The sequence below is a fragment of the Trichechus manatus genome, unplaced genomic scaffold, assembly GCF_000243295.1.
Source record: "Trichechus manatus latirostris isolate Lorelei unplaced genomic scaffold, TriManLat1.0 scaffold00063, whole genome shotgun sequence".
Taxonomy (NCBI): domain Eukaryota; kingdom Metazoa; phylum Chordata; class Mammalia; order Sirenia; family Trichechidae; genus Trichechus; species Trichechus manatus.
This window is the reverse complement of record NW_004443999.1, coordinates 960,538-982,301: the sequence shown is the minus strand read 5'-3', so window position 1 is coordinate 982,301 and position 21,764 is coordinate 960,538. Positions and strand designations below refer to the sequence as shown.

Sequence of the window (21,764 nt, the reverse complement as noted above, 5' to 3'; positions counted from 1 at the left end):
GTCGCTCTGTGGGAGAAAGATGTGGCAGTCTGCTTCCATAAAGATTTACAGCCTTGGAAACTTTATGAGGCAGTTCTACTCTGTCCTATAGGGTTGCTATAGTCGGAATAGACTCATTAGCAGTGGGTTTTTCATTTGGTATCCTGACTGGATTTTCTAAACTCATTCATTGCATAGCTAAGAGCCTAAGCTCTAACATTGGCTTGCTTGTGGCTGAATTCTAACTGTGCCACTAATTATCTGCATGACCTTTTCCAAGGTCATGCCTCCATGCCTCAAGTTTTCTCATCCTTAAAATGGGGATCATAAGAAGAGTACTTAGCCCAGGTTTGTTTTAAGAATTGAACAAGATAATCTACGTAATACTGGCCACAGTATTTGGCACATAGAAGTCTTCAATAAATGCTATCTATTACCATAACAATAAGCTCATAGAGCTTTGAAAACTTTTTTTCTGTAGGACCTATTACCTACATTACCCAACACAGGGCCAGACAGTAAATAAACCCAAAAACCAAACCCACTGCCATCGATTTGATTCCAACTCATGGCAACCCCATGTATTACAGAGTAGAACTGCGCCATAGAGTTTTTTTGGCTGTAATCTTTACAGGTCGCCAGGCCTTTCTTCCTCGTCATCTCTAGGTGTGTTTGAACCTCTAACCTTTCTGTTAGCAGTGGAGTGTAAACAATTTATGCTACCCAGGAACCCCTGGACGGTAAATAATTGTTAATAAATAGATCACGTGGGTGGAGGGCCCCGGGGAAGGAGGAATGATGAAGGGAGCAGGGAAGGGAGACTCTCAAATTCTGCAAGTGATGGAATACCCAGGGTTTTGTTTTTGTTTTTTAAACCCATAAATCACTTAAAATCTCAAGAACTTAAATTGCTCCTTTCAGTACCTATGGTGTTTTTTGAGCAGGAAGGGGCGTGAGCCGTTAAAGCTCTAGCTGTTGGCGCAAGAACCAGTCACAATGAGGCTGCCTGGCACGGAACACGGTGTCCCTTTCTTAGATTAAATGCTGCTCCAACAGGTTTACAGCAGGAAGCGGCTACAGCTGTGGCTGTGTGCGCAGGCTCCTGGAATTCGTCCACTGTATGATGCTGCCATCTAGTGGCAGTTCGAGGAAACGGTGCTGGGCACGGCCATTTCCTTTCGGTGCAGGGGAAGACCCTCAGAATTGCGGTCCTTTCCTTAGAAAGTACGGGTGAGACTTTTGAAAGGAGGAAAGAATGGGAGAAAAGACAGTAAGCGGGGAGGGGCGGCAGGAAAAACACCCCAGCATAGTCTGCGGAAGTAAAGGGCCCAAGGGATGCTTGTGGCCACCTAGAACAACCTTGTCAGTACCCGTTCGAAGGGCATTCTCTCCCCCACACCAGTACCATATAAACTTTGATTTTTTCCGCAGAGTATTCCTGCTTTCCAATACTTTTTATCGTGAACAGACCCTGCTTTACTTTCTAATTGCCCTTCTTCTATGTTAGGAGTGCAGGACCAGGAAAATTTAGCCGAGTCATCACATTTGGCTGCCACCCGGAGTTGCAGGCACCAGGTCTGCAGCCCAGCAGGCCGCCGCTCACCACGTGACAGCCGCCGGCGGAGCTGCAGGTAAGGCGGAGCTGCAGCGGAAAAGCCCGAGGTCCGCCTGGGATTCCCAAATCCTTCCTGGAATGTGGCTCAGGGCACTGGTATCGGAGGGAGTCGAATCCTGTTTAAGAGTGTAGTCACCTAGTGATGTTCTCTTTCTAATACTGAAGTGGGCAACGTGGATCGTGAAGCCAACTTTTTATTTTTGTCTTTTTCACAAACTACGTTTAATCCATCAATATATGTCTATTCATTATATTAAGTCAGCAAAGAGCTTTAGGATGGGAGAGAACTGAAGATATTGATGCTTCAGACTCTCGTCTACGCAGTCTTTCCTTACTTGGTCAGCATGCAAGATGTTGTCTAGGAGCTGGATATAAAACTGAGAACACAGTGATTAAAGGAGTCCTGGTGTCGAAGTGGTTAATCCGTGGTTCATTGGAACCCACCAGCGGCTCTGCAGGAGAAAGACGTGACAGTCTGCTTCCAGCGTTAGAAACCCTATGGAGCAGTTCTACTGTCCTATAGGATCCCTATGAGTCAGAATCGGCTAGAGGGCAACGAATTTAGTGTTTTGGGGGTTTAACATAGTGATTCAAAGTATAGATTTTGTAGCCTCGAACTTTGCCACTACTAGCTATATGTATTTAAAAAAATAAAACCCGTTGCTGTCAACTCAATTCTGACTCATGTGTTACAGAGTAGAACTGTGCTCTCTAAGGCTTTCTTGGCTGTAAACTTTACGGATGCAGATCACCAGGCCTTTCTTTTGAAGCACAGCTGGGTGGGTTCAGACCGCCGGCCTTTAGGTTAGTAGTTGAGTGCAACCTGTTTGCGCCACCCAGGGACCTTCATGTGTCTTTGGGCGTGTTGTTTAACATTACTGTCAAATCCTGTTTCTTCTTCTTTAAAACGGGGAATAATCGAACCTGCTTCTCAAGATTATTGTGTGGACTACATGAAATACAGTAAAAAGCCCTCCTATTTGAGGACTTGGGACTGGATTTTGAAGAGTTAATGGAAAAAGCTGGTTAAAGTAGAGAATCATAAAAGAGGACATGTACCTCAAATGTTTTATTTTACTTCAAATATGTGGTTAATGTAGGGCCATTGCCTTTTATTTGAATGTGGATTCACTGGTTGGAATTTCTTGTATTGTCTTTGTTACATAAGCCTCAAACATAGCACTTCATCTACGAATTCTAGTTTTGGTTTCTTTGAACATAGTGAGAACTTAAAGACACTTGGGAAGGCACTTGTAAAGTCACTTTTTGTAGAATCATCCTGGATTTTTAAGGCTTTTTTCCAAACTTGTACTGTCCACACCTAATCAGACAGTCATTTTTTAGCAGCTTTCCATTGTTGAGTCTTTCCAAAGCATTCCACCTGGCTTTCATGGAAACAACTTCCTTTCTTTGTACACTCATATTTCATCAGCTTGTGTAATATTTAATTAAATTGCACAATTACAATGACAAGTACAGCTGTCACAAACTGAATTGCATAAGCATACAAGATAAACATATAGCTCAGCGGCGGGGCAGAAGTAAGAATGGGTCGTGTCCCCAGCATTTTTCACCGAGGGCCTAGAGAATCACAGCTAACCTGGTAACTTGGTTAAGAAGAGGCCAGTAAAAACAGTGTGTACAGCAGTGTACAGAAAGTGTTTAACATAGTGCCTAGCTAACGAAAGTGTCTAATAAATGGTAGCTATTAATATTATTGGAGTCCCTTGGGTGGTACAATGGTTAATGCACTTGGCTGCTAACCAAAAGCTTGGTGGTTTGAGTCTACTAGAGGCACCTAAGAAGAAAGATCTCATGATCTATTTTTGAAAAATCAGCCACTGAAAACCATATGGAGTACAGTTCTACCCTGTTGCACATGGGGTCTCCAGGAGTTGGAATTGAATTGATGGCAATTGGTTTGTTTATTAATATGATTTTATCATTAATAATTTCAGCATTCAAAGTGTATCAGTCAGGTTTCTCTAGAGAAATAAAATCAATGAGATATGCATGTATGTGTGTGTGTATATGTATGTATATATATGTACATATATATACATATGTATGTATGCCTACTAGTATATATACCTATACCTATTGGTAAGGAGCCCTGGCGGTGCAGTGGTTAAGCACTGGGCTGCTAACTGAAAGGTTGGCAGTTTGAACTCAGCAGCTGCTCCACGGGAGAAAGATGTGGCAATCTGCTTCTGTAAAGATTACAGCCTTGGATACCCTATAAGGCACTTCTACTCTGTCCTATAGGGTCTCTATGAGTCCGAATCGACTTGACTGCAGCAGGTTTGCTTTTGGTTTTGTTTTCATACCTATTTGGTATATGTATATGTACATGTACATATATATGTATATATATGCATGTATAAGCATACATATGCATACATACATATATAGTGTATATGTATAAACCCTTTGCCGTGGAGTTGATTCCGACTCATAGCAACCCTATAGGACAGAGTAGAACTGCCCCATAGAGTTTCCAAGGAGGTCTTCGTGGGTTTAAACTGCTGACCGTTTGGTTAGCAGCCGTAGCTCTTAACCACTATGCCGCCAGGGTTTCTGTGCGTGTGTGTGCGCGCGCGCGTGTGTATACATATATGTATATATATACACATATATATATACATATATATATGCCAAGAGATATATGTGTATATATCTATATTGAGATTTATCTTAAGGAGTTGGTTCATGTGATTGTGGGGCTTGGCAAATCCAAAAGTCCAAAATCCGTAGGGCAGGCCAGCAGGCTGGAAACTCAGAAGTGATGAGCTAGAGGTGGGGCCCTGTGTTGTGTGTCTTTCTCTAACCGCATGCTTCCTGAATCTTCCACGCAGAGCTACTCAGTTCTCATTTACTTTGCCCTACTTGAGAACACTCTGCGACCTTCGGTTCTAGATGTGCCTGTTAAGAAGTGACTAGGTTGGAGGCTCGGCTTCTTTAGCTTGGGGAAGTGCCTTGGATGACTAAAGCCTAAAGCTACTATACTAATGTTGCAAGAGAAGTCGGGCATAAAGAGCAGGGTAGTGGGGTTGTTTTCCTTCCCAGGGGAGAGAAGCTTTAGGCGTGATTTTCTTAAGCCTTGGAACAGAGGCACTAGCTGTTTTCTAATGAGGTCTGTGCCCTCCTTGGTGAGTGGCCCAAGCTGGAGGAGCTTTGCTTCTTCTAAGCTTCCCATGCCAGTTGTCAGGCACCTGTCAGCTCTGATCCAGCACACTCTCCCTGAGGAGTGACAGGTCCCATTGAAACAGGTTGTGTGAAGAAAACTCCCAGAGGGAAACAACCAAGCATGTTTTTGCCTCAATGTGAATTTTTAAATCTGTTTACTCTGGAGAGAAATGACAAAGTAACGCTGTGGTTTCTTTCTCTTCATGCAAGGTTTTCAAAGTGTTGTCCCCAGACCAGCAGCATTCCAGTGTCGCCTGGGAGCTTGTAAGAAATGCAGACATTGGGCCCTTCCCCTGATGTGCAAAATCAGAAGCTCTGGGGGTTGGGCCTAAGATGCTGTATGTGTGTGTGTTTTAACTTTATTTATTTTTATTATTGGACTTTAGATGAAAGTTTACAGAACAAACTAGCTTCTCATTAAACAATTAGTACACATATTGTTTTGTGACATTGATTACCAACATCACGACATGTCAACACTCTCCCTTCTCGACCTTGGGTTCCCAATCACCAGCTTTCCTGTCCCCTCCTACCTTCTAGTCCTTGCCCCTGGGCTGGTGTGCCCATTTAGTCTTGTTTTGTTTTATAGGCCTGTCTAATCTTTGGATGAAGGGTGAAACTCAGGGTTGACTTCATTACTGACCTAAAAGGGTGTCCGGGGGCCATACTCTCGGGGTTTCTCCAGTCTCTGTCAGGCCAGTAAGTCTGGTCTTTTTTTGTGACTTAGAATTTTGTTCTACATTTTTCTCCAGCTCTGTCCGGGACCCTCTGCTGTGCTCCCCTGTCAGAACAGTCAGTGGTGGTAGCCGGGCACCATCTAGTTGTGCTGGACTCAGTCTGGTGGAGGCTGTGGTAGCTATGGTCCATTAGTCCTTTGGACTAATCTTTCCCTTGTGTCTTTGGTTTTCTTCATTCTCACTTGCTCCAGACAGAGTAAGACCAGTGGAGTATCTTAGATGGCTGCTCACAAGCTTTTAAGACCCCAGACACCACTCACCAAAGTATAATGTAGAACATTTTCTTTATAAACTATGTTATGCCAAATGAGCCAGACGTTCCCCGAGACCATGGTCCCCACAGCCCTCAGGCTAGTAATTTGGTCCCTCAGGGAGTTTGAATGTGTCCATGGAGCTTCCAAGACCTTGCCTTGGTCAAATTGTGCTGGCTTCCCCAGTATTGTGTACTGCCTTACCCTTCACCAAAGTTACCACTTATCTATTGTCTAGTTAGTGTTCTTCCATCCCTGCCCCTCCCCTCCCTTGTAACCATCAAAGATTGTTTCTTTTCGTGTGTAAACCTTTTCGTGAGTTTTTAGAGTAGTGGTCTCATACAATATTTGTCCTTTTGTGATGGACTTATTTTACTCAGCATAACGCCCTCCAGATTCATCCACATTGTGAGTTGCTTCACAGATTCATCATTGTTCTTTATCGTTGCGTAGTTCTCCATCGTGTGTGTACTATAGTTTGTTTATCCATTCACCTGTTGATGGGCACCGAGGTTGTTTCCATCTTTTTGCTATTGTGAACAATGCTGCAATGAACATGGATTTGCATATGTCTATTCATGTGATGGCTCTTATTTCTCTAGGATATATTCCTAGGAGTGGGATTGCTGGATCATATGGTATTTCTATTTCTAGCTTTCTAAGGAAGTGCCATATTGTTTTCCAAGATGGTTGTACTATTTTGCATTCCCACCAGTAGTGCATAAGAGTTCGGGTCTCCCCGCAGCCTCTACAACATTTATTATCTTCTGTTGTTTTGATTTGTGCCAGTAATGCCAGGGTGAGATGGTATCTCATTGTGGTTTTGATTTGCATTTCTCTAATGGCTAATGATGGTGAGCACTTCCTCATGTGTCTGTTAGCTGCTTGAATGTCTTCTTTGGTGAAATATCTGTTCATTTCACCTTTGCCCATTTTTTAATTGGGTTATTTGTCTTTTTGTTGAGGTCTTGGATTTCCCTGTAGATCTTAGAGATCAGACCTTTGTTGGATTTGTCATAGCCAAAAAACTTTTCCCAGTCTGTAGGTTGTCCTTTTACTCTTTTGGTGAAGTCTTTTGATGAGCATAACTGTTTAATTTTTAGGAGATCCCAGTTATCTAGCTTATCTTCTGGAGTTTGTGTGTTGTTATGGCTTGTATCCTGTATTAGATCCTGTTTGTATCCATGTCTTAGGGCCTCTAAGATGCTGTGTTTTAATGAGTCCTCTAGGTGATTCCAATGTGCACTGAAGTGTGAGGACCACTGATTAATGGGAAAGTCTATGGGAATGACTTCTGTCAAACAGAGAGAATCTTGGTGAAGTCAGGTAACTGATGGAAGGAGAAGCTCTCGCTAATGGTGAGGGTGCAGTTTTCTGAGTTTTTATTTTGACCCCCCATTGAAGTAGTGGGGGGAGGGCTGTTGGTCTGAGTGGAAGGAAAAATAGAGCCTGGGGAGTAGAGTGACGACGTATCTTCATAGACCCTTCCAGAGAGGGGGTGCTTCTGGACCAAGATAAAAACCAGTTGCCATCAACTTGATTCCAACTCATGCGTGTGTGTCAGAGTAGAACCGTGCTCCATAGGGTTTTCAATGACTGATTTTTTGGAAGTAGATTGCCAGGCCTTTCTTCAGAGGCATCTCTGAATGGACTTGAACCTTTTGGTTAGCAGTTGAACGTGTTAACTGTTTGCACCACCCAGGGACTCCAGTTTGCACTAGTGGGCCCCAAATCAGGCTGTGGATGGGAATCCCTTGGGTAGCTACATTTATTTATAATACATACTTTAAGTAATACTTGTACATGCTAAAATTAGAAAATATATGTCTTTGAAAAGTGAAAAAAGTAAATCTCCCTCTACCTCAAACCCTTAGTTTTCTACCTCAGAGGCAATCTTTGTTAAAGTTTCCTGTGTATTCTACTCTGCCCTATGTGTATACTAGCTTATGTGTACATATTTATTTCTCTCCTTATTGTGTTTTTGCACAAATGGTACCATAGTGTATACGCTGTTTGGTATTTTTCACTCAACAGTATATTTTGGAGATCATGTTAGCACGTGTAGATCTGCTTGGTATTCTTTTTAATGACTGCATAGTAGTTATCCTATAGTTGTAATATACAGGTAATTTATTTATATTACAACCATTAAAGAACATCATGTTGTGCATTACAGTGCTGCAGTGACCATTCTTGATGTGCATCTTTGAGCATATGGTATGCTAATGTATTTGCGGGATGAAAGAATTGTTGCGTGGAGGACTATGTGCATTTTAAAATTGTAACAGATAATACCAAAACCTCCTCCAAAAAGTAGTATCCATTTCTATTCTTGGGGAGATTTAAAAACACAGAATTTCAGGCTACTCTCTACTTCAGCTCATTAGAATCTCTGTAGGTGGGGCCCCAAAACCAAACCAAACCTGTTGCCGTAGAGTTGAGAGTCCAACTCATAACGACCCCATGTGTTACAGAGTGGAACTGCTCCATAGAGTTTTTTGTTTTTTTCATAATTTTATTTCTTTTGTTGTTGTTGTTGAGAATATACACAGCAAAACATCTATGAATTCAACAGTTTCTACATGTGCAATTCAGTGACATTGATTACATTCTTTGAGTTGTGCAGCCATTCTTACCCTCCTTCTCTGAGTTGTTCCTCCCTCGTTAACATAAACTTGCTGCCCCCTAAGGGTGGGAATTGCTGTTGTCAATTTGATCCCAATAGATAGTTTTTAAAGGAGCATAATGCTCAAGGCAGACGATTTTTACTAGTTAAGCTAAACTATTGTTTGGTTTTCAGAAGATTTCAGGGGAGAGTTTTGGTTTAAGATTTAAAGATTATCTCAGGGCAATAGTTTCAGCAGATTATCCACCCTCCATGGCTCCAGAAGGTCTAGAGGTATGAGAATTTGAAATTCTGTTGTGCATTTTCCCACTTTTGATCTTCTATAGAATCTTTGATCAAAATGTTCAATAATGGTAGCCAGGCACCGTTCAGTTTTTCTGGTCTCATAGCGGAGGAGGCAGTTGTTCATGGACGCAATTAGCCATACATTCCACTTCCTTCTCCTACTCCTGAGTCTCCTTCTTCCTCTGTTGCTCCTGGTGAATAGAGACCCGTGGTTGTGCCTTCAGTGGCTGCTTGCAAGCTTTTGAGACCACAGGCACTACACAACAAACTAGGAGGTAGAACAGAAGCACTAAACATATTATTAGGCCAATTAACTGGGATGGCGCATGAAACCATGACCCTAAACCTGCAAACCAAAGAACCAAATCCCACCAAGTGTTTGGTTGTATATAAGCAGCCTCAGCAGCTACTCTTTTTTCTTGTCGTTGTTGTAAATGTATCTATCACACAGCTTTTGCCAATTCAACTTTTTACAGGTATACGACTTATTGACAGCAATCACATTAATCGGCTGTACAACTCTATCTTAATCGATGCGATTTTTCCATCACTCTTAATCTCCCTTTTCCACCTAGTAACCACTAATAAACTTTGGCCTCTATTCATTTGCCTTGTCTTTTTATATAAGTGAGGTCATACAATTTTTGTCCTTTTGTGATTGACTTATTTCACTCAGCATAATGTCTTCAAGCTCCATCCATACTGTTGCAGGTGTCCAGACCTTATTTCTCCTGTATGTATATGTACCACATTTTGTTTATCCATTCGTGTGTTGATGGGCATTTAGGTTGTTTCCACCTTTTGGCTATTGTGAATAGTGCAACAAACACTGGTGAACAAGTCTCTGTTTCAGTCTCTGCTTTCAAGTCTTTTGGGTGCATAGCTGTGGGTGGAATTGCTGGATTATATGGTAGTTCTGTTTTTAGTTTTTTGAGGAACTACCACAGTGTTTTCTACAATGGCTATACCATTTTTCATTCCTACCAGCGATGGAAAAAGTTCCAGTTTTCCCACATCTTTGCCTCATAGGGTTTTCTTGGCTGTAATCTTTATGGAAGATTACAAGTCTTTCTTCTGTGGCACCGCTGGGTGGGTTCAAACTGCCAACCTTTAGGGATCTGTGTTTTATTTCTTTAGTGATTCTGATGCAGGAAGTCTGCAGAATGGCACTGGGGAACCAGAGGGCAGGAACACTCTCCTCCCCCAAGCTGGTACCTCTCCTGGGCTGCCTCCGGTTGCTATTTATCTTTTCCCATGTCCTTACCAAGGTGAAAGTCTCCTTAAAGAAAGGCCTCAGGAATTTTACTTCTTTGTATTTCTGCCCTGGCACAATGCTTTGTATAATAATATTTGCTGATGGTGATGATTTGGGAGTGTGTTTGCAAGCTCATGTGATGATTTCAGTTTTTTGTAGTTCCATGGACCAAACACAGAGGAGAATCCTGGACCAGCTCTTTCCCATCCCCACCTCCCAGCCCAAGAAGAAAAGGACACCAGTGATGTCTTTCTTTTCCAAGGTTTGATACAAAATATTATGAATAAATGTCCCTTTCCAGCAGCCCGGTCTCTGATTAGTTTGGCCCACTCCACTGAGATTCCTTCTTCTGAAAAAAATTTTATTTATTCATTCATTTAAAAACAGGCTTTATTTTTTCAAAGTGGTTTTAGGTTTACTGAAGAATTGTGCAGGAAGTATAGAGAGTTGCCATATACTCCTTTTTCCCCACTGTACATTTTTTCTCCTATTATTAACACTTTGCAGTGGTGTGGTACATTCATTATAATAGATGAACCAATATCAATACGTTATCACTAACTGAAGTCCATAGTTTCCATTAAGGTTCACGCTTTGTGTTGTACAGTCCTGTGGGTTTTGATAAATGCATAATGTCACATGTCTGCCATTACGGTATCATACACAATAGTTTCACTGCCCTAAAAATGCCCTGGGTTCCACCTATTCATCCCCCTCCCCCTCCCCCGAGTCCCTGGCAACCAGTGATCTTTTTGCTATGACAGTTCTTTTAACTAGGATAAAATGTTTATAGTATAACAAGAAGATTAGTTGAAAGAAATTTAACTTGTTGCTAATGTAATAATAAAGATATAGAATGAATTACAATTAATATTCAGAAATAATCATGAGGCTTGGTAATCACTAAATCTCCTCATAGGGCTGTGGAGACAGAGCGATCTGGGTCCAGTCTTCAGCCCCTCCACTTACTAAGGAGGTGGTTTACAAAGCTGAGGGCTTTGTTCTGGTCTGATCTTTCATGGCCTTGGTTTTGACTCTAGTACCCACTGCCGTTGAGTTGATTCCGACTCATAGCGACCCTATGGGACAAAGTAGAACTGCCCCACAGGGTTTCCAAAGCTGTAATCTTTATGGAAGCAGACTGCCACATCTTTCTCCCTTGGAGCGGCTGGCGGGTTTGAACTGCCAACCTTTTGGTTAACAGCCGAGCACTTAACCACCGTGCCACCAGGGCTCCTTCTGATTCTAGCACATGCTGCCATGTCCTGTGTCTGCAGAACGCCAGGGCCTATCCCGGTCTTAGTGTTCATATGCTCACTACAGTGTCAGTTGTCAAATCATGTCAGTTTAACTAAAACATCTTCAAAGACCCCATTTCCAAACAAGGTCATATTCACAGGTACCAGGGGTTAGGACTTCCACATATCTTTTTTGGGGGACACAATTCAACCTATACCCTGCCCCTTCCTTTCAACATCTATCACACCCATAGCTGCTCTAAAGCATCTCTCTTCATAATTCCCCCAAATCATCAATTTCTTCATTATGTAGATCAAACCGATATATTTCCAACAGACCCAGCATCTTTAGGTGGAGGAAGAAGGAGTAAAATTGAGCAGGCAATCACAGGATTTTCTTTAGAAGGAGGAATTGGGCTTGGGGTTGAGCATGACTCTGAACACTCCCAAATTAATGCATTGTTGACCCACCACACAGGTCTCTGGGAAACTGAGTTTCCAGAAGCGGGAGCCTCTGAAGACTATGTTTTCCATCTTGGCAGAAAGAGCCCGGGACCCCAGTGCTAAAAAACGTCACATGGCAATGAGAGGGCTAGGCACCCTGGCCTGTGATGCCCCAGGCAAGGTAGGAAAGGCAGTGCCTTTGAAACTATCTCTAACCCTCGAGGTGTGCCATCCCCAGGGCTGGGGTCAGATACTGCAGGTACTAACTATCTATTGCTCCATAAAAATCACTACAAACTTAGCAGCTTAAAGCAGCATACTCTTATTATCTCCCAGTTTCCATGGGTCAAGAGTCCAGGCACAGCTTAGTTGGGTCCTCTGCTCAAGGTCTCACAAGGTTGCAATTAAGGTCTCGGCCAGGCTGCATTTCTTTCTGAAACTGGAGGTCCTCTTCCAAGCTCACGTGTTTGTTGGCAGAATTGAGTTCCCTCCAGTTGTAGGACTGAGATCCTGGTTCCTTGCTGGCTATCAGCCAGGGACTGCTCTGATCCTAGAGCTCCTTGCTACGTGGCCCGTGACCCCTCACAGGCCCTCTTGCAACAAGGCAGGTACTTCTTCATGGCTAGTGGGAGCATGCCTCTCACTCCTGCCAAGATGGAGGCTAATCACAGAAGTGACATCCCACTACCTTTGTCACATTCTATAGACTAGAAGCAAGTCACAGATCCTATCCACACTCAAGGGGATGAGATTATACAAGGGTGTGACTCATTGGAGGTCACCTTAGGGTCATCTTCCATGGATGACTCATCAGCATGACTCTTGCAAGACAAGACCCTGTAGATGAATGGAAGCATAGCATCTTAGGGTCATAACACGTTAGCATCACCGACCCGCCATGGGAATCAGAGCTGCAGGAATGATTAGCACACAGTTGGCCATTGCCCTTCTTGGTGAATTTTAGTGAATTTCTAATGATTTATGCTTATTTAGTATAAATTTAATATATATTTAAAGTGTTAAAGAGCAAGGATGTCACTCTGAGGACTAAGGTGTGCCTGACCCAAGCCTTGGTATTTTCAATCACCTCATATGCATGTGAAAACTAGATAGTGAATAAGGAAGATGGAGAAGAATTATGCCTTTGAATTATGGTGTTGGTGAAGAATACTGAATATGCCATGGACTGCCATAAGAACGAACAAATCTGTCTCAGAAGAAGTACAGCCAGAATGCTCCTTAGAAGCAAGGATGGTGAGACTTCATCTCACGTACTTTGGACATGTTATCATGTGGGACCAGCCCCTGGAGAACAACATCATGCTTGGTAAAGTGGAGGGTCAGTGAAAAAGAGGAAGACCCTCAATAAGATGGTTTGACACAGTGGCTGCAACAGTGGGCTTAAACATAGCAAAGATTGTGAGAATGGTGCAGGACTGGGCAGTGTTTTGTTCTGTTGTTCATAGGGTAACTATGAGTTGGAACCTACTTGATAGCCCCTAACAACAGTAAAAAAATGGTTTTCCCACTTCCTTCTTAAGCATCTGTCAACTTCAGTGACCATTTCATCTCTTTCTTACTATAAAGATACCTAGTACTGCTTAGGTCCCTAGATCATTCAGGCTTAAAGTGCCCCTGGCCAGCTTTCCACCCATAGGCCACACTCCAGATTGTTCTTTCCCTTCTTCCTCCATAAGACTGAGTTGGACTCTTGCAAGACAAGACCCTGTAGATGAATGGAAGCACTTGTATTTTAATGAGAATTGTTGTGGCAGATATCAAAGAAAACCATGGTCTCTTAGTCCATATCCTAAGTTATCGGGAAATTAGAAGTGGAATTGTTTTTCAACCCCTGTGTAGCAATACCTATCCTACTAATGTTTTTCAAACTTTGATAACAGGTGAGAAAATATAAGAAAATTGTCCTAGACCTGCTGGTGCATGGGTTGTATGACCCTGTGAGTTCTGAAGTCATCTATGAGAGTATGACGACACTGAGCATCATCCTGGTTAAGATCCAGGGGAAAGGCTTGGGCTCCTTCTTCATCGACATCACCCTTCAGACCAGGATTTTATTGGATGATGTAAGTGAGAACAACCCAGAAAAATTCTGGGTCATCGATATCAAAGTGGGATTAGAAGTGTGAGCTCTGGGTGGTACATCACTCAGGGAACAAGGTCTCTATTATTCGTTTATTTACTAAAGAATCTTATTGAAGGGGTACTACTGCACTGTGGGTCATGGAGGACATATGAAGATGTTTAGGATTTCATCACTACTCCTCAAGGAGTTTTCACTTTAATAGAGAAGTGAATACCTGTATACTTATGATGATGATGTCAATGTGTAGTCAATGCTCTCTCATAAACGTAACAATAGTAATAGCATTCAGTGAGTACTTAACTGTATACCAGATATGGTGCTAAGTAATTCACATGGATTGTCTCATATACCATATTTTTATGCAAGTAACGTGTGCTTTCTATGTTTGTTTGCCAACCGCACCCTCCCCCCACGAGGTATTTTTGTAAGTGTGCCGATTTTTTTTACGGCAATATGTAAAAGAAAATTAGCGTAGCAGCGCTTGTGAAACTACCTTGTGAGAGGAGGGTGCAGATGGCAAACAAACATAGAAGGCACATATTTGCATAAAATACGATAATCCTCACAACCTTGTGAGGTAGGCACCATTGTTATCCTCACTTTATAGATGAGGAAACCAAGGCACAGAAGGTTTAGGTAACGCCCCAGGTTCACAGGGCCAGTAAGTGTATATGAAACCAGGCCCTCTGGCTACAGGGTCTGTGCTCTTAACTACCAGTTGACAAGATAGGCTAAGTACCCACTGCCGTCGACTTGATCCAATTCATAGGGATCCTATACGACAGGATAGAACTTCCCGTAGGATTTCCAAGGCTGTAAATCTTTATGGAAGCAGACTGCCACATCTTTCTTCCACAGAGGAGCTGGTGGGTTTGAACTGCTGACCTTTTGGTTAGCAACCGAGCACTTAACCACGGATCCACCAAGGCTCCTCAGGTTAAGTAGGCCACAGATAAGGGGCTAAAAGGGGTCAGGTGAAGGAGGAATTATTTCTAGATGAAGTAAAGGAAAAGCTTCACGGAGAGGGTGGAGTTCTGACAGGGCATTGAAAGATAGGTAGGAGTTCAGTAAATAGAATGGAGAGAGCATTCACATTAGAGTAAATAGCCTAGGCAAAACCTGATTGATATGTTTTTCAGACTGAAACTGTGAAGAGCCTGAGATACCCTAATTGCGAGCTAAGAAGTTAGCCTGCCACAGCTCTCTCTCTCACTATATACATATATATGTGTATATATGCCCCCCCCACATATATACAGGCAGCATATATGTATATTTATATATATGTGTGTATAGATATAAATATATACATACATACACACAATAAAATTAGGAAATAAAATATAAAATTAGCAAATTTTGTAAATGTAAAATTAAGCATAGCCCTTTGCTATACTTAAATGTGTGCTGTGATCTATTAAAAGGATTGTTAATATATTTGAAATGATCAAAAGTACATTTTACTTAATGTGTAATTAGCACAAAAAATAACTACACAGAAAAACAACTAAACAGCCTTCCATATGACTGTGGGAATTGGATCTGCTATAGATAACAAAAGCGGGCAGTGGTGGTTCTGTGGTAAAATTCTCACCTTCCCTCAGGTTCACCTGGAGCTGGATAGGACCAGGAAACATTGATATAAAAATCTCCGGACCAAGAGTCAAGAAACTGGGTTACTCCCCTGGTTCTCTGTTACCTGGCAGTGTGACTCTGGGCAAGTCACTTTAAATGCCCTGGGGCCTCAGTCTCCTCACCTGGAAAGGGAGATATTTGTACCAGACAGCTCACCTTGCAGAGGAAAAAAGGGCTGAGCCTACTGACATGTACTCAGGGACAAACCAGCCAAGCAAATGAAAAGAGGGAGAGCTGGGAGGCTGTTGGGGGAAGGAACAGAATTATTGCTTCCTCTACAGATAGGAGAAACCCACACCAAAAGTAAAGAGGGATGACCTGGTGAAAATGCTGGGAGTAATAACCAGGGGGCTGGTCGAAGGAATTATGATGTAGAAAAAAAAAAAAAAGAAAGAAAAGAAGAGAAAAACAGTGAAAGCTCTCTTTATGTATTGACATGGAAAGAGCTCCAAGATAGATTGTTTGATGGAAAAATCAAGGTCCGTAACAAGTGACATGCTTCCATTTATGTAAAAAAGTGGAAAAGGAATACGCAATATATATATATATATTTTTTTTCTGTATAATTTTCTGGAGGGATATACACAAAACTTACTACCTGTTTGCCTGTAGGGAGGAAAATTTGGTAGCTGGTGGTAAGGAGTAGGAAGGAGACTTCCTTTTTTCTTTAAACCCTTTTGATTCTTCTGAGTTTTGAACCATATAAATGTGTTATGTCTGCCAAACATTAAATAATGAACAAAAAGCTGGGAATCGCTTTGTGTGCTGGGGAAGAGATTCATTACAGACTTCAGCCCCTCTCCCCTCTGCCCAGACCCCTCCCCACAGCTCACTGCTCTAGAGAGCCTGATGACTCACCTTGTAACAGACAATAAAGAACGGTCAGGTGTGATGTTCTCTAGTATGCAACTGTCTTTGGTAATGACCTGGGTTTTGTTGTTTTTTTGTTGGTGGGGCACCCACAGGAGAATGACAGCCTGAGATATTCAGCCTTTGTCTTGTTTGGACAATTGGCTGCCTTTGCTGGGAGGAAATGGAAGAAATTTTTCACCACTCAGGTTAAGCAGACACGAGATTCCCTCCTGATCCATTTATGGGATAGAAATCCTCAGGTTGCCCAGGTAAGACCCCTCGACCACGACTCACCAAGCTGCTGCAGGGAATCTCCATGCTATCCATAAAGGGGCCTGTGGTGCAGCCATGTTGAGTGGGGATCCAAATCCTTCAGGTTCCTGCCAGGACCGTGCTAGGCGCGGCGTATTCATGGGAATCCTGCGAAAGGTGCCTCCTCAAAGTGTAAACTCTGTCCGACCATGAGTGTTATTTTCCATTTGTTCCAATCCCAGCACCAGTCGGGGCTAGAAAAGCTCAGGTTAATGTAAGGTGGGGGCAGAGAGAAACCCCCCCTAAAAAAAACCAAACCCGTTAATTCCAACTCCTAATGAGTCTTAGAGCCTTGCTGGCACAGTGGTTAAGAGCTCAGCTGCTAACCAAAAGGTCAGCAGTTGGAATCCACCATCCACTCCTTGGAAACCCTGTGGGGCAGTTCTACTCTGTCCTATAGGTGAGCTATGAGTCAGAATAGACTCAGTGGCACTGGGTTTAGTGACTCCTAGTGATCCTATAGGACAGAGAACTGCTCCGTGTGGTTTCCAAGGCTGTAATCTTTACAAAAGCAAACTGCCACATCTTTCTCCCAAGGAGTAGCTGGTGGGTTCCAACTATGGAGCACTTTAACCACTGTGCCACCAGGGCTCCTTGGGGGCAGAGAGGCACAGGTTTAATCAGTGGGCAGCAGCCTACGTAATGAGGATATTTGTTCACGCCCAATTAACTTTTGTCACTGTGCCAAGTATAGATATCCCGCCTCTGGCTTTTTGATTCCCTATGGAGTTTTTGTTTTATTCTTGGAGAAAATGTGTCCTACCAGGGTTGGATCAGACTCAGGCCTGCTTTGGAGTGGGATGGGGTAAGTGCTTCAAAACCAGGGCTTAAGCTCTTTAAATACATTCTTTGTCTCATTGGGTGCAAAGCGTTTCACCAAAATGCTTGTTTTCTTTAAGTTAGCATGAAGGAGGGAAGGGAGGGAAGGGAGGGAGAAACCAGAGAGAGAGATTGAATTATAGGAATCCAGTGCTAATTTTCATGGGATAATAACAAGAACCAACCAGTTGCTGCCAAGTTGATTCCAACTTATGGCGACCCCATGTGTGTCAGAGTACAACTGTGCTCCATAGGGTTTTCAATGGCTGATTTTGGGGGAAGTAGATCACCAAACTTTTCTTCTAAGGTGCCTCTGGTTAGCAGCCGAGCATGTTAACCCTTTGGTACCACCCAGGGACTCCATCTATAACAATAATAATAAATAACAAGGGATGTGGTAAACTATAAAGTTATGCCCTCCCTGCCAGCCTCCAAATTATAGACTTGACCATTTTATAAGCATATGTCCTGGGAGTTCCTTTCACATCCTCAGTGGCCCCCAGCCCACAGGTTGGGTGCAATCCTCTGGGGTAGCCTTCCATGCTCAGGATTATGCTGTTGAGTTGTTGCGTGCCATCGAGTAGATTCCAACTCATAGTGACCCTATAGGATAGAGTAGAACTGCCCTATATGGCTTCCTAGGCTATAAGCTTCACTGGAGCAGATTGCTAGGTCTTTTCTCCCACAAAGTGGCTGATGGGTATGGATCGCTGACCTTTGGGTTAGCAGCCAAGCACTTAACCGTTGCACCACCAGGGCTCCTTGCTTGGGATTATAGAACTCTCTAATATTTTTGACAATAAGATGGTGACGTTATTCTTCCCAGGCTTGCAAAACAACTTTTCGAGCTTGTTCCTCATATCTGAGACTAAGGAAGGAGTACAGCTTCCAGAGTGAAGAAGAACAAAGGAACCCTAAACTCTGCCGGCAGCTGGTGAGTGAGCAAGAGAAGGAGAGAATTCTCTTTGAGTCCCCTGTCCTCCTGGGTGATTTACACAGAACACACCAGCATACCAGGGAGTTACCCCCATAAAATGACTCAGGCCAATTATATTCTAACTGTAATTGACCCATAATGCAATGTAAATGGAGAGTTATGTACAAACTATATTGGCAGTTCCAGTTCAGATTATTAAATGAGAGCAGGTTATGATGTTGCCATTTGTCAGTTGTCTGAAGGCTAGGCTGATTGCTTATCCTTATGCTTTGCATCTAACAACTGTCTACTAGTTATATGGTCAAGGAGTTTTATTGAATCCTTCTCTCACATGTACCTTTGCTAATTTCTTTCAGAGCCACTACCATCCAGAGCTCCTGCAGTTCTTTTACGCAAATAAAATTCTGTGAGCACAGAGCAGCAGGGATATGATTCCACGTGGGCTCATTGCTGACGGTCTGATATTCCTCTTCCATTAAGTCACTGGAGGCTTCTTCTGCTTGCCTCTTATAGTTATGATAGAAAAGTAGATGTTAGGACACAAATATACTGTGAAATAGCATAATTATATCCACGGTAAAATTCTGAATTGCTTTTGAATATCTCATTTTCTCTTCATGCAATTTTGATGAGACGGTACACACTTTCTTTAATACATTTAAAATATTTGTAGATTCAGTCCTTATTTCTCAGTGCTTTCCTTCTTAAGTTCATCTCTGTCACTTATCTATTATTTTAAATATCTAATTTCTGAGGATTAAGAGAATAATTGTTACCTTAAGTTTTTTTTTTTTAATCCGCTATTAATTGCAAATTGCTTACTTTTCTTGCCAAGACCCATTTTCATTATTAAAGTTAGCCAAGGTACCAAGAAGGTGGTTTGGAGGGGTAACTCCTTGTAATGTTCAACAGTCACCTCCTCCACGGTCAACCCAAACAAGAATTAATAAAGAGGAAAAAAACCTATAAAGCATGTGTTAAAATCCTCAGGCTGATGGTAATTTATAGAATAATAATAATAAGTAGCATTTATTGAGCATGTTTACAATTTATTGGGCACTATCTAAGTGCTTTGCAAATATTATTTAATAAAACAAGCCCATGGGATGGATTCTATTATTATCCCCGTTTTATAGATGAGGAAACTAAGGCACAAGGAGGTTAAGTGACCTGCCCAAGAGGACACAGTAAATGGTGGAGCAAGAATTCAAACTCTTATGGTCTGACTTCTGAAACCCACGCTCAACCACCAGGCTGTAGTGCCTCTTTATGAAATACTTGATGAATGGTTAGAAAGGCTGAAAAAAATCCTAGCTTCTCTCTTGTATAAAATCTAGTTAACTTTTGCTTGCTTTCATATGGACTAAGTGTGCATTTTTATTAATGTCATTTATATGAGCTAAGTATATGTTTTTATTAATCATATGTTGGTTATTATGTCAGTTTTTTGGTGATCAATTCTAGTTATATGAAGGATCACATAACTCTTATAACAAGTTTCAAGAAAAATCTCTTAGTCCCTCCCAACCTCCTTCCAACCAGATTGCTTCGCAAGCTTCTTCTATAGAAATTCTGATGCCACCACTGAACTTGGTCTAGTCCAGGTCACACCTAGACCATTGTGTCCAGTTTGGGAAATGGAAAGATCGCCAAGGATAGAAAACACAAGAAGGACACAAAAGCTTACAGGGAGATCTTCAATGTCATTCTGAGAACCAGGGACAATGGGAACTCAATTTTCTACCCTAGCTGTCCAGAAACTGGGTCAAAATGTGTAATATACATGAGGGGGTGGTCCCAGGAGAGCCCAAGGATGTAGGAGATAGCAGAAGGGGCAACAGTAGCCTGGAATTAATGCGTTTTCTTTATTCTAATTTTGAAGCTGGGGTGCATGACAGAAGGGGCTCTCAGGAGTGACACAGACTCTGTAGCAGGTAGGATGGTTCTGTGCTGTGAGCCCCTCCCTCCCAGGTGTTGTCCTGCCTGAAACTACATTCCAAGGTTGGTTTAGAATCTGGTGCAGTTCTGTTAAATAATTAGTGAGTGGCTGTGAGAAATGACTGCATTTTACTAGCATTCAAAGTGTGAGGAGGCCAACATGCTCTAGAACAGAAAAATCTATGCAGTTAATGTCCCTTCCCCAAACTTGGAGATACTGTTGGATTATATGACTTTCAGATTCCATGATGGGCTGTTATTTTGGTGGCCCGCAATAAGTCAGGCCTCCTGATATTCATGTCCTTGCATAGTCCTCTCCCTTTGACTCTGGGCTGGCCATGTGACCTGCTTTAACCATTAGAATGTGGCAGAAGTGCCACGGTGCCAGTTTTGGCCTTGCTTGAAGAAGGGGAAGCCAGTTGCCATGGAAGAATTTGGACTACCAGGAACAAAGGAAAATGTCTGAGGTCACCATGCTGGAAGGAAGACCAAGCTAACCACATGGAGAAGCCATGTGGAGGAGAACTGAGGAACCCAATCCACAGTGAAGACCAAGCCCCGAGACATGTGACACAAGCTGTCTCCAGCCAGACCCCTGTCATCCAAGCTACCGCAGCTGACACCACATGAAAAGAGACCAGTCGTCTCCACCAAGCCCTTCCCAAACTGCAGAATTATGAGGAAGTAATCAAATGATTGTTTTACATCACCAACTTTTGGGGTAGTTTATCACACAGCAATAAGTAACCAAAACGGGTTCCTTATCATTAATTTTGCTGTTTTGACCAGTTTTGTTTTACCCTTCATAATTCCTCTTTGAGTTTAAACTAACTTCTAGAAAGTTATGTTATCATGGAATTCAGTGGCCAGAGCAAGGGACCATGCCTTGTTTTTCTTTTTATATTTCACTATGTCTATCCCAGGAGCCCTGGTGGCACAGTGGTTAACAGCTCAGTTGCTAACCAAAAAGTCGGCAGTTTGAATCCACCAGCAGCTTTTTGGAAGCCCCATGAGGCAGTTCTGCTCTGTCCTATAGGGTCACTATGAGTCGGAATTGACTCAACGGCAACGGGTTTGGTTTTTTTTTGTTTTTCTTTTAATGTCTATCCCAAGGCCTAGCACATAGCAGATGATTAAGAAACATTTGCTGAATGACTGAATTGTTCCTAACTATAGACTGAATAAAGTCCAAGCTCTACCCTGACATTCTGTGCTCTTAATCATGGGCCCACAGCCTTCCTTTACAGCTTTCTATTCTGTTATTCTCTTTGCTTCAGCCAAGATGGCTCCCCTCTCTTCCCCAAATGCTTCTCAGTCTCTTGCACTCCCATGCCTCTGGTCCGTCTGTTCTGTTTCTAATTGCCTCCCCCACCCACCCACACACACTCAAGCCCACATGCCCACACATTTCACATGCATGCCTTATCCAGACTCCAGGGCCCAGGTCAAATGCCTAACTTCCTAGCAGTTTTATTCTATTGAATATATTTTATTTCATCTGAAAATTTTTTTTATCTACACGTGGTTTTTTTTTTTTTCCCCCGTTAAACT

The 21,764-nt window shown here is 42.5% G+C and overlaps 1 protein-coding gene across 2 annotated transcripts; it reads left to right on the top strand.

The window, feature by feature from the left end:
* The first annotated feature begins 1,588 nt into the window (after positions 1–1,588).
* Positions 1,589–18,685, top strand: MRO (maestro). 2 transcript variants are annotated; one of them, XM_012556380.2, is made up of 6 exons: positions 1,589–1,610; positions 10,094–10,196; positions 11,651–11,797; positions 13,518–13,700; positions 18,165–18,272; positions 18,632–18,685. In XM_012556380.2, the coding sequence occupies exons 2-6, from the start codon at positions 10,098–10,100 to the stop codon at positions 18,683–18,685; spliced, it is 591 nt and encodes a 196-aa protein (XP_012411834.1). In that variant the 5' UTR covers positions 1,589–1,610; positions 10,094–10,097. The 2 variants fall into 2 exon arrangements, with proteins under 2 accessions (XP_012411834.1, XP_004379292.1); XM_004379235.1 differs by lacking the exon at positions 1,589–1,610 and adding an exon at positions 16,321–16,476 and having other exon boundaries at positions 10,098–10,196.
* Positions 18,686–21,764: the final 3,079 nt, after the last annotated feature.